Genomic DNA, 11709 nt, shown 5'->3' with positions numbered 1-11709 from the left:
TTAAGTGTGCAAGTTGTTTTTACTCCTTTACCTTTGCATTTCTGGAGCAGCCTCCAAACTGAACAAGAGTAAAGGGGCTTGCAAACTTTGTGCCATGGCGTGCACAGACACTGGGGTTGTCATGAAATGGTGTAAATCTCTCTCTGCACTGCTGTACGCTTGATACCTTTTACCAAGTCAAAACAGGCACAGGACTTCCAGCCAGCCAAAACAGGACTTAGGCTCTGGATATAGTTTCCACCATGATCAGTCATTCACCTCATAGTCCTCTTCCAACGCAGGTTGGTTATACCTTTAGGCTAAACAAGCTGCCTGTAGTTTCTCTTCTCTTTGAAGTGTGTGGGTTCTACTCTGCTGTGGTTACCCAGGACTGTCTCTGTTTTTGCAGACATGCCCATTAGCAGGGCTTCTCCTCTTGCAAGCCTCGGTTTCCACTGAGTTGTGTCAGTTCCCTGGCTTGTAGCATAATATGCAGACCTGCAGGGATTCAGTCTGCCTTTTTGTTCTTTTTTGTTTGAGTTTTAAATTGAGGGATGTTGCTCCGTTCCCAGTGATAATCCCCACCCCTCATTTTCCATTCTAGGAGACAAAATGTTAAAGAACGAAAACTCAGAAAAGAATGTAGAAAATCAAGAGGATGCAAGGGGAGCACTCCAATTCACTACCTTAAAGCAGGGGAAGAGCCCCTACAAGCGCAGCTGTGACGAGGGGGAATTCCACCCCCAAACAAAGAAAAAAAAAATTGACCTCATCTTCAAAGATGTCCTGGAGGCTTCTTTGGAGTCTGCCAAGTTTGAAGAGAATCAGTTAGCATCAAGTACACCACTTTCCCTCAGAAGAGCATCTAAATACCAGGCTGAAGACATCTTTGAGCAGTGTGGCAGTGCCATGCAGCATGGCTCCCTGACCCTCAGCAGAAACCAGAGGGAGAGCGAATGGAGGGTCCCTCACAGTTCCTCTTTCATCTCAGCCAAGGACATGAGCATCCTTGAAGATGAGGAAGAAGAGCCCCTGTCACTTAAAGCAGACAGCCCAACTGAGCTGTCACTGGCCTCTGCACAAGGCAACTCCCATGAGATCCCCACCACATCCTTCTGCCCCAACTGCATCCGGCTGAAGAAGAAAATCCGGGAGCTGCAGGCTGAGTTAGACATGCTGAGATCTGGGAAGTTACCCGAGGCACCCGTGTTACCGCCCCAGGTACCCGAGCTCCAAGAGTTCTCAGACCCCACAGGTAAGCCTTGCCGAGTTAGAGCATTCTCCAAACCCTGCCTAAGGAGAGTAGTGAGATGCCTGTGTGCTGTGTACCCATCTAAAGCATTTTGCTCTGAGTATTCAGGTGAAGCTGTGGTTCCATGGAAGGTTCTTTGTCAGGTTTTGTGACTGGGTGGGCCAGGAGCTGATGCTGTGGGTACAGTGGAAAACACTGTTTGGGAAAGACTCTGTATGACAATTTGCTCTATTTGTTGCCATTGTAATTGATAATGCACTGCCAATAAAAAAGACATTCCATTGCAGACAGTTTGTTTGCTGTATTTTTGATGCATTCTCTTTCAGCGGAAGACCTTCCACAATGCCTTACATGCTACCAAGAAAGTATGAATGACTCTGTGGTAATGCTGAAATGTGCTCTCTTTGTGTATGAAATTATGTCCTGCTGTGTCCCTTGTTGGAAATCTCTCTTTGTTTCCTCCACTGCCTTAACACAACCACGTGTGGCTTTCTGAAGATACATTTCATTTCCTCCAGGAACATGCTGTCAGGCAGCCAGGAGCCTTCAGTAAAAGGAATATTTGGGTCACACAGTGTATTGTTCAAGTGGTCAGGATGTAGTGTCCTTTTTTGCTGTTCATTGTGGCATGTTGGAGACAAAGTTCTTATGCAGAAATACTGATTTCTTTTCCTTTCAAAGTCATGATTCAAATTCTATTTATAATGTATTGTGGGCAGGAGAAGAAAGGTTGTGGCCAGCTCTTTGGGCAGTGCTCTTACTCTCACCAGTAGGATGCTTCTCTAGCTCAGCAACTTTGTAAATACCATATTTTTTTCCTTTTTTTCCTTTTTTGTTACAGCTTCGGAAAGCATCATCTCAGTTCCCACCATCATGGAGGACGATGACCAAGAGGTGGATTCTGCTGATGAATCAGTTTCCAATGACATGATTGCTGCTACAGATGAGCCTTCTAAGATGTCTTCTGCGACGGGCCGGAGGATACGGCGGTTCAAGCAAGAGTGGCTTAAAAAGTTTTGGTTTCTGCGGTACTCCCCGACACTGAATGAGATGTGGTGCCATGTCTGTAGGCAGTACACAGTGCAATCTTCTCGGACTTCAGCCTTCATCATTGGCTCTAAGCAGTTCAAGATACACACGATAAAGCTTCACAGCCAGAGTAACCTCCACAAGAAGTGCCTGCAGCTTTACAAGCTCAGGATGCACCCAGAGAAGACAGAAGAGATGTGCCGAAATATGACCCTGCTCTTCAATACAGCCTACCACCTGGCCCTGGAGGGCAGGCCCTACTATGACTTTCGGCCTCTGGCAGAACTACTGAGAAAGTGTGAACTCAAGGTGGTGGATCAGTACATGAATGAAGGAGACTGCCAGATCTTAATTCACCATATCGCCCGGGCACTCAGAGAGGACCTGGTTGAGCGCATCCGGCAGTCTCCCTTCCTCAGCATCATTCTGGATGGGCAGAGCGATGACTTGCTTGCAGATACAGTTGCAGTCTATGTGCAGTACACCAGCAGTGATGGGCCTCCAGCAACTGAATTCCTGTCTCTTCAGGAGCTAGGCTTTTCTACAACAGACAGTTACCTTCAAGCATTAGACCGGGCTTTTTCCAGCCTGGGAATACGACTGCAGGATGAAAAGCCAACTATCGGCTTGGGAGTTGATGGTGCTAACATTACCGCCAGCCTGAGAGCCAACTTGTTCATGACAATCAGAAAGACCTTGCCCTGGCTCCTCTGCCTTCCCTTTATGGTGCATAGGCCCCACTTGGAAATTTTGGATGCAATTAGTGGGAAGGAGCTACCATGTCTGGAGGAGCTAGAAAACAATTTGAAGCAACTGCTCAGTTTCTATCGTTATTCTCCCCGACTCATGTGTGAGTTAAGGGTCACTGCTGCCACTCTGTGTGAGGAGACCGAGTTCCTGGGGGACATTCGAGCAGTGAAGTGGATCATTGGGGAGCAGAACGTGCTCAACGCTCTCATCAAGGATTACCTTGAGGTTGTAGCCCATCTCAAAGATGTCAGTGGCCAGACCCAAAGGGCAGACGCTTCTGCCATTGCCTTGGCCCTCCTGCAGTTCCTGATGGACTACCAGTCGATTAAACTCATCTACTTCCTGCTGGATGTGATTGCTGTGCTTTCACGCCTTGCCTACGTCTTCCAAGGGGAGTACCTTCTTGTGTCACAGGTGGACGATAAAATAGAGGAGGCCATCCAGGAGATCAGCCGGCTAGCAGACTCCCCTGGGGAGTACTTGCAGGAGTTTGAGGAGAACTTCCGTGAAAGCTTTAATGGCATTGCTGTGAAAAATCTACGGGTGGCTGAAGCCAAATTCCAGTCGATCAGAGAAAAGATCTGCCAGAAGACCCAGGTGATCCTAGCCCAAAGGTTCGATTCCCGCAGCCGGACATTTGTGAAGGCCTGTCAGGTATTTGACCTTGCAGCTTGGCCCAGAAGCACTGATGAGCTCATGAGCTATGGGAAGGAGGATATGGTACAAATATTTGAACACCTGGAGACAGTCCCATCATTTTCCAGAGAGGTTTGCCGAGAGGGGATGGACACCCGAGGGAGTCTGCTGATGGAGTGGCGAGAACTCAAGGTGGATTATTATACCAAAAATGGTTTTAAAGACTTGCTCAGTCACATTTGTAAATACAAACAGAGATTTCCCCTCCTAAATAAAATAGTTCAGATCCTCAAAGTCCTTCCCACCTCTTCGGCCTGCTGTGAGAAGGGGCGCACCGCGCTGCAGAGAGTGCGCAAGAACAACCGCTCTCGGCTCACGCTGGAGCAGCTCAGTGACCTGTTGACGATTGCTGTTAACGGGCCGCCCATTGCCAACTTCGATTGCAAAAGGGCACTCGATAGCTGGTTCGAGGAGAAGTCAGGCAATAGTTATGCGCTCTCGGCCGAAATGCTGAGCAGGATGTCATCTCTTGACCAGAAGCCGATGTTGCAGAGCATGGACCATGGCTCTGAGTTTTACCCTGATATTTAGGAAGGAATGCCTCAGATCAGATAATTTTTTTAATCTATACTCTAAACTTTGATATATTATATAAAATATATATATTATCTATATTAAGGAAAAACCCACACTGAAAATTTAAGACGATGTGCGTCTGATAGAAGCTAAGCAGAATTTTAAAGATTGAGACAATGTTTAGACATTTACTGGTGTCTCCAACCATGGCAGCTGCAATGTAGGTGGCAACATTTCATTCTTTAGAAGCATGTGCTGGGGCCATACTCTACATGTTCAAACCTAACAACCTATAAGCTAGACAACGGGTCTTTGTCAGCCTCATCCTCCCAGCGGTTTCCTTTGTATGTGTGTTGTCAGTTTGCTGGGTTGTTTTTTGTTTTGTTTAGTTTCATTTTGGGGTTGATTGTTTGTTTGTTTGTTTGTTTGTTTGTTTGTTTTCCCCTCAGTTTCAATCTCTGCCTCTCTTTCCATTGTTCAGCCCAGTTATTGAGCCATTTGAGCCTTTTGTTGGCAACCATCAGATTTCTGATTTCTGACAGAGCATCCCGTGTGTTTTGTTGCCCCTAGCTCCACCCAGTTCTCTTCAGTTGAGTGGAAGCTTTCTTCACTCAAAAAATTACTGACAGGAGAGGAGGGCTGGGGGCATTATTTTTGGTTTTTATTCTGATTTAGAAACAAATGCCTCCACTATACTGTGATGACCCTTTCTCAGTTCTCCCTACCTTTGGGCTGTAGAGTAATACTTGGCTTTCAGCTCCTTTTATGATAACCATAGTACAAGTCTATCATACATATGTTATAACATGATGTCATGTGCAGACTATAAAATAGCAAAATAGAGAAGGCAGGGGGAAATTTTTGCATTTATATTTTTATATTGTATGAGATAAATATATATATATATACAAATATTCATTCAAAACCAGGGCTGCTGTGGAAGCTAGACAGCCAATGAGTCGAGAGCCACCTCTGGGCGGAGATTCAAAGGCTTAAAAAATTATAATCTAATTTACATTATTTATACCATGTCTTTATAATCCTAGATTGTTGTGGGGCTTTTGTTTTGTTTTGTTTTGTTTTGTTTGGAATGACTGAAAGAAAAACCTGCTGCAGTTTGGTGGCAGGAGCTATCAATGCAAGATTATCTTGGATTATATTCATGTGTGATGTCCTACAAAGGTTCACGTACTCTCTTGTGACCAAGGTAACATGTTCCACAGCACAGCAGACTGATGATAGCAGGAAGAAGGGATGCTCTGCTTCTTCCTGCAAGTTATTTCTTCCTTTCTTGAAGGAATGCGGAGTCCATCTGAAATGTGAATGGGGGACTTGCACCTTCCATCACAGAGAGATTGTTTTGTGGGCTTGGGGCTCTTCTTTGTTTTATTCTTTTAAAGTAAACAAGCTCCATCCACACAATATCACTTCAGGTTAGAAAAGAGGAAAAAAAAAAAAACGACAAAAAAAACCCCAACCAACCAAAAAAACCACACAAACAAAAAAGGTGCAAAAACTCCACAGATGCTAGTGCCTTGCCCTGCTGATGTGGAATGGACAGCACCAACCTGACCAGACCATCGTGGGAGTGAGACAAGTTGTCCAAAAGATGTCCAGGCCAACATGTTCTCACTTCCCAGAGGGATGAGCTTTGTGCCAAGCTGTGTTGTTTGGAAACATGATGGTGGTATCAGCAACACTGAACCTTTCCTTTCTCCTGTTACCCCCCTGCCCTTGGTCTTGGTGCTAAGATATCTCTAGAAACGTTGCTGCTAGTTAATAGCTTTTCATTTATATAAATATATATATATATATATATATATAATATTATTTTATTTTTTAAACTTTTTTGTTTGTTTTCAATGGAGATGTAGCATGTTTGGAACTGATCTCTCTCTGAGTCACTTTCACTGCCAGGGTTCACGCACTGTCTTCCCCAGGAAAACACACACTTCTACCTAGGTCTCACTCACCTCCTGCTAACCCCTTTGCCTTCAGCAGAACTTCACAGCCAGCACTGGCAGAGGTGTGCAGCCAAGCCACTATGGACTAGTTCAACTTTCAGACCACACAGGAGCAGCTAGGCTGGTGTTTGTCAGGGTTTTGGAAGTGCTTGCCTCTGTCCCTGTGGGATTGAGGAGGGACTGAGCCCACCCAAAGCACGAGTGGTGGCCTGTCCTTGTGTCCTGACACTGCCCCTTCACTGTAAAACAGGGCCTTCCAGTCAGGTGGTCCGAGCGGAACAGAGTGGAGCCTGTGAATGTAGCAGTGAGGGCTGGTCAGCACCCTCTGTAGCACTCACCCCTTGCCTTACCTCTGACCGCACGTGCAGCCTGAGGCTGGCTCGGGCAGGAGAGGGCACCTGCGCCAGGGCCACCCGGCTGCTGCCAAACTGCCGCCAGGGGTGCAGGCGCTGGGTGCTCCTCCTTGTGGTCCTCATGGAAATGTCACAAGCTAGGTCAGGGCATCACACAGTTGCAACACAGGGGCATTGATGTGACACACCTAGGAAGCATGAAAAATGGCTTTGTTTTCATGTTTTCCTGTATTTTCTTACAAAGTATATGATCAAGTTGATCCATTCATCCAGAGGAGTGAAAATTAAACTGGAAACCCCCTGCTAGCTGTACAGCCTTGGGTGGTTGTTTGCCTGACCATAAAGTAGGGACCTCTCCACACAAGGTGCTCGTAGCTCTTCCGGGCATGGTTTGAATTGGCTCTGCTCAGGGTGCTGCCACAAAGCTCTGGAGCTGCTGCCTGCCAGGGAGGTGGCAGGCTCCCTTCCTTTTTAAAACTTGAGATATAAAAAGATAAAAAAGATAGAAAAACTGCTGCTCCATTAATTTCTGACTGGAGATGGGTAAGGTGAACATAGATCATAGCATCCATAGAACTCCATAGCTCTTCATGGGTGGAGAGGAAAAATCACCTGCCTTTCTGTTTGCAGCAGCAAAAGCTCCTTGGCACAAAGGCCCATCAAAGTGCCTGGCCCACATGGAGGGAAGGAACATTTGGAGACAGTCTCCAAAGACCTTTGGAGAGAGGAATGCTCCCCCAGGGCTTGTGTTGAGCAGCCCAAGAGGCCTGTTTACAACTCTCCATCCAAGCCTCCTAACTTTTGCTACCGGGGAGGAAATGGCAAGGTGAGAGTTGCCAGTGGCCTGTTCAGAAATTATTCTTCCAATTTGTCACTCCTTCCCTTTGGCTCACTTGCAAATCCTGCTTTCATCAGTGACACCTTTCACTGGCAGCTTTTATTTCTAATGGTGCAGTGAAATGTGCAGCATGTGGTGATATTCTCTGGCAGCCAGCTGACACAGGCAGAGCACTTGTTCCTTTAGCAAATAACTTCGCTTGCAAACAGTGATTCCCTGCCACTGGATGTTGTGGATACCCGTGATAGGAAAGGTCAGAGACCCCTTAGATTGGTGTTGAGCATAGACAAGAGCTTCATAGAGCAGCTGGCCCAGCCCAGCCCATCCCAGCTCCTCCAACACAATTCCCTGTTACCTGCACACCAGAAAATAAACCTGGCCTTTGTCCTAGGGTAAAGCAGGTGCTTTGCAAGCTTTCTCTCCAGGTTAACCTGCCTATCTCAGATCTGTAGCTCTTACTTTCATGGATAGTCTGTGGATGGAAACATGACTACCAGCATAGACAAGACAGGGAGGAGGGAGGAATATCAATGCAAAGCACCCCTGGCTTCCCAGGGCTCCCAAGCCTTTCCCAGAAGCAGGTACGTCTCTGTGCCCTGTTTGTCTGGGCCCAGCCTGGTGGCAGTGAGGCCAGGAGGCAGCAGCAGGTATGGGGAGGGCTTAGCAGGGTGCTGAGGGAGGCCTCCATGGCTCCAAGTTTGCCCTGCATCAGGTTTAATCAATGCCTTTCCTGCTGTGCTGAGAGAGCGAGAGGAGCTGTTTTGAATGTGTTGCTCACAGCGTCTTGAACTGGTTAGGCTACAGAGACAGAGGATTCAGTTTTTCTTGAATGAGCTCTTTATTGTCTCCTTCCCCTGCATCTTAGCTATGGCATCTGACTGTGAATAATGCACACTTCTCCAAACCCTTGGGTTTGTATTTCTAGCCCATGGGATTTTTGGTTGCCAATTTCCCTTCCCCACTTTTTGCTCAGGCTCCTTGCCTCTTTTACCCTGCTGTGAAGCAGAAATCTGTGAAGCACATTTAGACGTGTCCTTCTGCAGGGCTCACCCGTGTCCACAGGGGTCCGGGCCCTGCAGCCACGAGACTGACCTCAGCAGGGATAACCCTCACAAGAAACCAAAGCTCTTCCCATACCAGCAAAAGCACACGGAAGTCACGGGGGTTGCGAGGGGACACAGTGGGCAGGGTCCTCGTGTGGTGTCTGCCTTGGGTCTTGAGCCAACTGCAGCCATGTGCCCTGTACTGGTGACGCTTTTGCTGGTATGACTGTTCAGACATCATCCAGGCTCGGTCCATCTCTTTCTCACAGCACAAACTCAACCAGATGGCCCGCGGGGTCTTTGGAGTCCCCCTCCTTTCTTAGCTCATGAGGATTGCTGTTTGTTTGACCAGTGCCTAGACAGCTGGCTTGCAAATAAGCAGCAACAGCCTCTGCTTTTGCAGATTCCCCTTTCACCCCTGTTAAAAGAGGTCTTAAAAGCAGAGAAATGGTACGTTAATCCCCCAGCCATTGTATCCAATGCAGTAATGCCTATGCAATTCCTGTCTCCCTTGGAGACATGTATGATGTGTGTGCATGTAAGTTAGTGTATGTATACAGTACATATGCATATGGTCTATATATTGTATATACGCACATCCCAGTACATATACACACAGTACAAAAGATTAAAATCACGTGCTTATATATCTATAAATGAAATCCTATATATTTATATATTTCTATGTTTTCGATAGATATAAAGATATAATATAGAGATAGACTCAACCACCCTTGTGTAAGGCTGGGCCTGTGTTCTAGCACAAGGCACGTAACACTGAAGACTTTGGACTTTGGGATGGTTTTAGCCATACACTGAGGCCTACATTTACATGTATAGCACTCTATGGAGAGGGGCTTGGCTGTGTTTAGGGCAAGGGGTTTCCTTGCTGGCATGTTAACCAAGTGATAAATAAGGTTTGTTTAATAATGGAATGTGTTGGTAGAGGAAAATGCTTGAGTGTCCTTCTCCCAAGAAAGCCTCTTGCTGAGAGCCTGTGTGTTCACACTTGGACAGACACATATCCACCCCCATATGCACTTTTGTCTCTCTGCATGGATGCGGTTGGCAACTGCGGGCACTGGTGCTGTGGAAACGTGGCTTTTTGCAGTGCTGTCTGGCATTCCTCAGCAGTTGCTAGCACACTGCCAGGGAGACCCTGCGCTGGCCAGTGCTCATGTGGCACCAGTGAGAGCGTGGGTGCACTTGTGGGCATTGGTCAGCGACACAGCCGTGGCACTGGGATAAAGGCAGCAGGAGAGCCAAGGCAGTTTTCAGCAGAGGAAGGGTTACGGCCATGCAGTTGGAGCTGGCAAGGATAGCATATGGAGCTGGAACAGTGCAAACGGGAAGGAACCGTCAAGTCAGAGCGATAGGGATGAGAGTGCGCGGTCCCAATTGGGAAGGCACACTCAGCTCTTTTGGGTCAGGCTGGCCACTGTTCTGCTGCAGGAGCCACTCCACTCCCTCAGGTCTCACAGCCGCTCCTCAGCCCGTAAGCAGCCTGCCTGGCCAGGGGCCCAGGGAGGCTTTCTGGAGGAAAGGGAATGATGTGATTGTAGGGAAGACATGGTCAGTGTCGCACGTGTGCCTTTGGGCCCCAGCACACAGCGTTCGGACCTTGCCAGGCTGAAGCACCAAAGGGTGCAACCCTCTTACCCTGCTCGTGCAAAGAGACACCTGCTTTCCCATGACCAGCATTTCCGTGCTGGGATGGGGGTGGATCAGCCCTCCCTGAGTATCTGCTGATGCCTGTGGGATGGGCGGCTGTCTCATCCCTCCATCCCTCCCTTCACACAGCCATTCATAGGACACTGGCCCTGCTGCATTCTGAAGCCTTTGGCTGACACCTGAGAGAACCAGAGGGGTGCCTCTGGCCAGTCTGGCAGCAGGTGGTCAGTCAGCGAGCTGCTTCCCCACAAGGGTTGGAGGGAGAGCATGGAGGTTTGCCTTTGCAGCTCCGCGCCAGGCCCGGCAACCACTGCACTCCTTGCCGTTTGTTTATTTGTTGGCTTTGGTCGGGAGGAGGGTGAGTTGTAATTCCGACATCCGAATGGATCATTACACTGGTTTTGCATGAGCAGACGCTGTGCAAGCTGTCCCCAAGCCCTGTCACACACCTCAGTGCCCTCTCCCAGACCTCTCTCCTCCACACAACTGGTAATCCACCTCAGCCGCCCCTGCCCGGCGGCGGCTCCCCGCTCTGCCGCAGCCCCTCAGCGGTGGGGAGCTCTCAGCACCTGTTCCTCACAAACCTCAGAGACAGTTTTCTCACTCCAGCCCCCTCCTTCCGAAGCCACTGACACCCGCGCCAGCCCAGCCCGCGGCCTCGCCTCCCACCCGCCGTGCTGGCGGTGCTGCCGCCCGGCGAGGGGCTCCCGTGCACTGCACCTCTTGTCGAATAAGCTCGCTGGGCTACGCGGGAACCACGTCTCATATGCTGTAATGTCCCAAATGCTACAGGAGGGCTACGGAGTTTTCTGCCAGTCATGGCATCCTCATAGACTCACCTGACAGTTAGCAAAAATGCATTTCTACTTCCAGAAAACGAGGTTTTGTCCCAAACCTCTCCTTATCCACATCCAAGCACAGCCCTGCTGAACTGTTTCAAGTGATCTCTCACCCAACCGACTCACCCACCACACACACACACACACATATGAAATGAGAGAAAAATATCTAGACGTCTATTACTATATATGTATTAATATGTTAATATCACTCTTTTGGAGACATTAAAATGTTATTACTTTACAGACTATGCTTTATAGTACCTGTGTGAAAGGACCTAGGACACTGGATACGAATAGAGCTATGTTGATATATCATGGTATGTATACAAGAACTTTCCTTTTGTCATATTATCCTTGTAATGTAAAATGATTGTTAATAAAAAAACCATTTAAATTTATCTAGTTGGGTTGCTAATTCTTTAAATTGTTCTTGGAGGTTAATGTCATTTTGCCAGACGAAGGACATCTAAGCTGATGCACTCCCATTTCCCTCGGCCCAGAACTATAAAGAGCAGATCCAGTGCTGATTCATCCAGAAGGGTCAGATGCAGCCCCCTGAGGTGCTGGTAGTTCTCCCTCCTGAGTGACTGGCTCCTCACATGCTGAGTGCCACTGCAGCCCCTTGAAGTCCTCACCTTGGCAAGCAGGTCCAGCATGTCCTGTGATGGAGCTGCCTTGTTTCCCCGTGGGCTGGGTTATCCCAGTGCTGTGCCAAGGCTGCAGCAGGCAGACTAGGAGCTGGCACCTCCCAGCAGCCCAGGGCTGCTCCCTGCTCT

The 11709-nt window shown here is 48.2% G+C and overlaps 1 protein-coding gene across 5 annotated transcripts in view; it reads left to right on the top strand.

The window, feature by feature from the left end:
• PRDM11 (PR/SET domain 11) overlaps window positions 1-11322 on the top strand; it is a 48777-nt gene extending 37455 nt beyond the window's left edge. For 3 of the 5 annotated variants that reach the window (XM_041459819.1, XM_041459818.1, XM_041459822.1), the window contains 2 exons: window positions 584-1234; window positions 2073-5667. In XM_041459819.1, coding sequence (XP_041315753.1) covers window positions 584-1234; window positions 2073-4237 — 2816 coding nt within the window. In that variant the 3' untranslated portion in view covers window positions 4238-5667. Of the gene's footprint in view, window positions 1-583; window positions 1235-2072; window positions 5668-11177 lie in introns of those variants that run through there. The other 2 variants (XM_041459820.1, XM_041459821.1) reach the window with 2 other exon arrangements.
• Window positions 11323-11709: the final 387 nt, after the last annotated feature.

The sequence above is a fragment of the Pyrgilauda ruficollis genome, unplaced genomic scaffold (genome assembly GCF_017590135.1).
Source record: "Pyrgilauda ruficollis isolate IOZ18807 unplaced genomic scaffold, ASM1759013v1 scaffold14, whole genome shotgun sequence".
Classification (NCBI taxonomy): Eukaryota; Metazoa; Chordata; class Aves; order Passeriformes; family Passeridae; genus Pyrgilauda; species Pyrgilauda ruficollis.
Note: the sequence above shows the minus strand (reverse complement) of the source record. Positions and strands in the feature narration are given on the sequence as shown.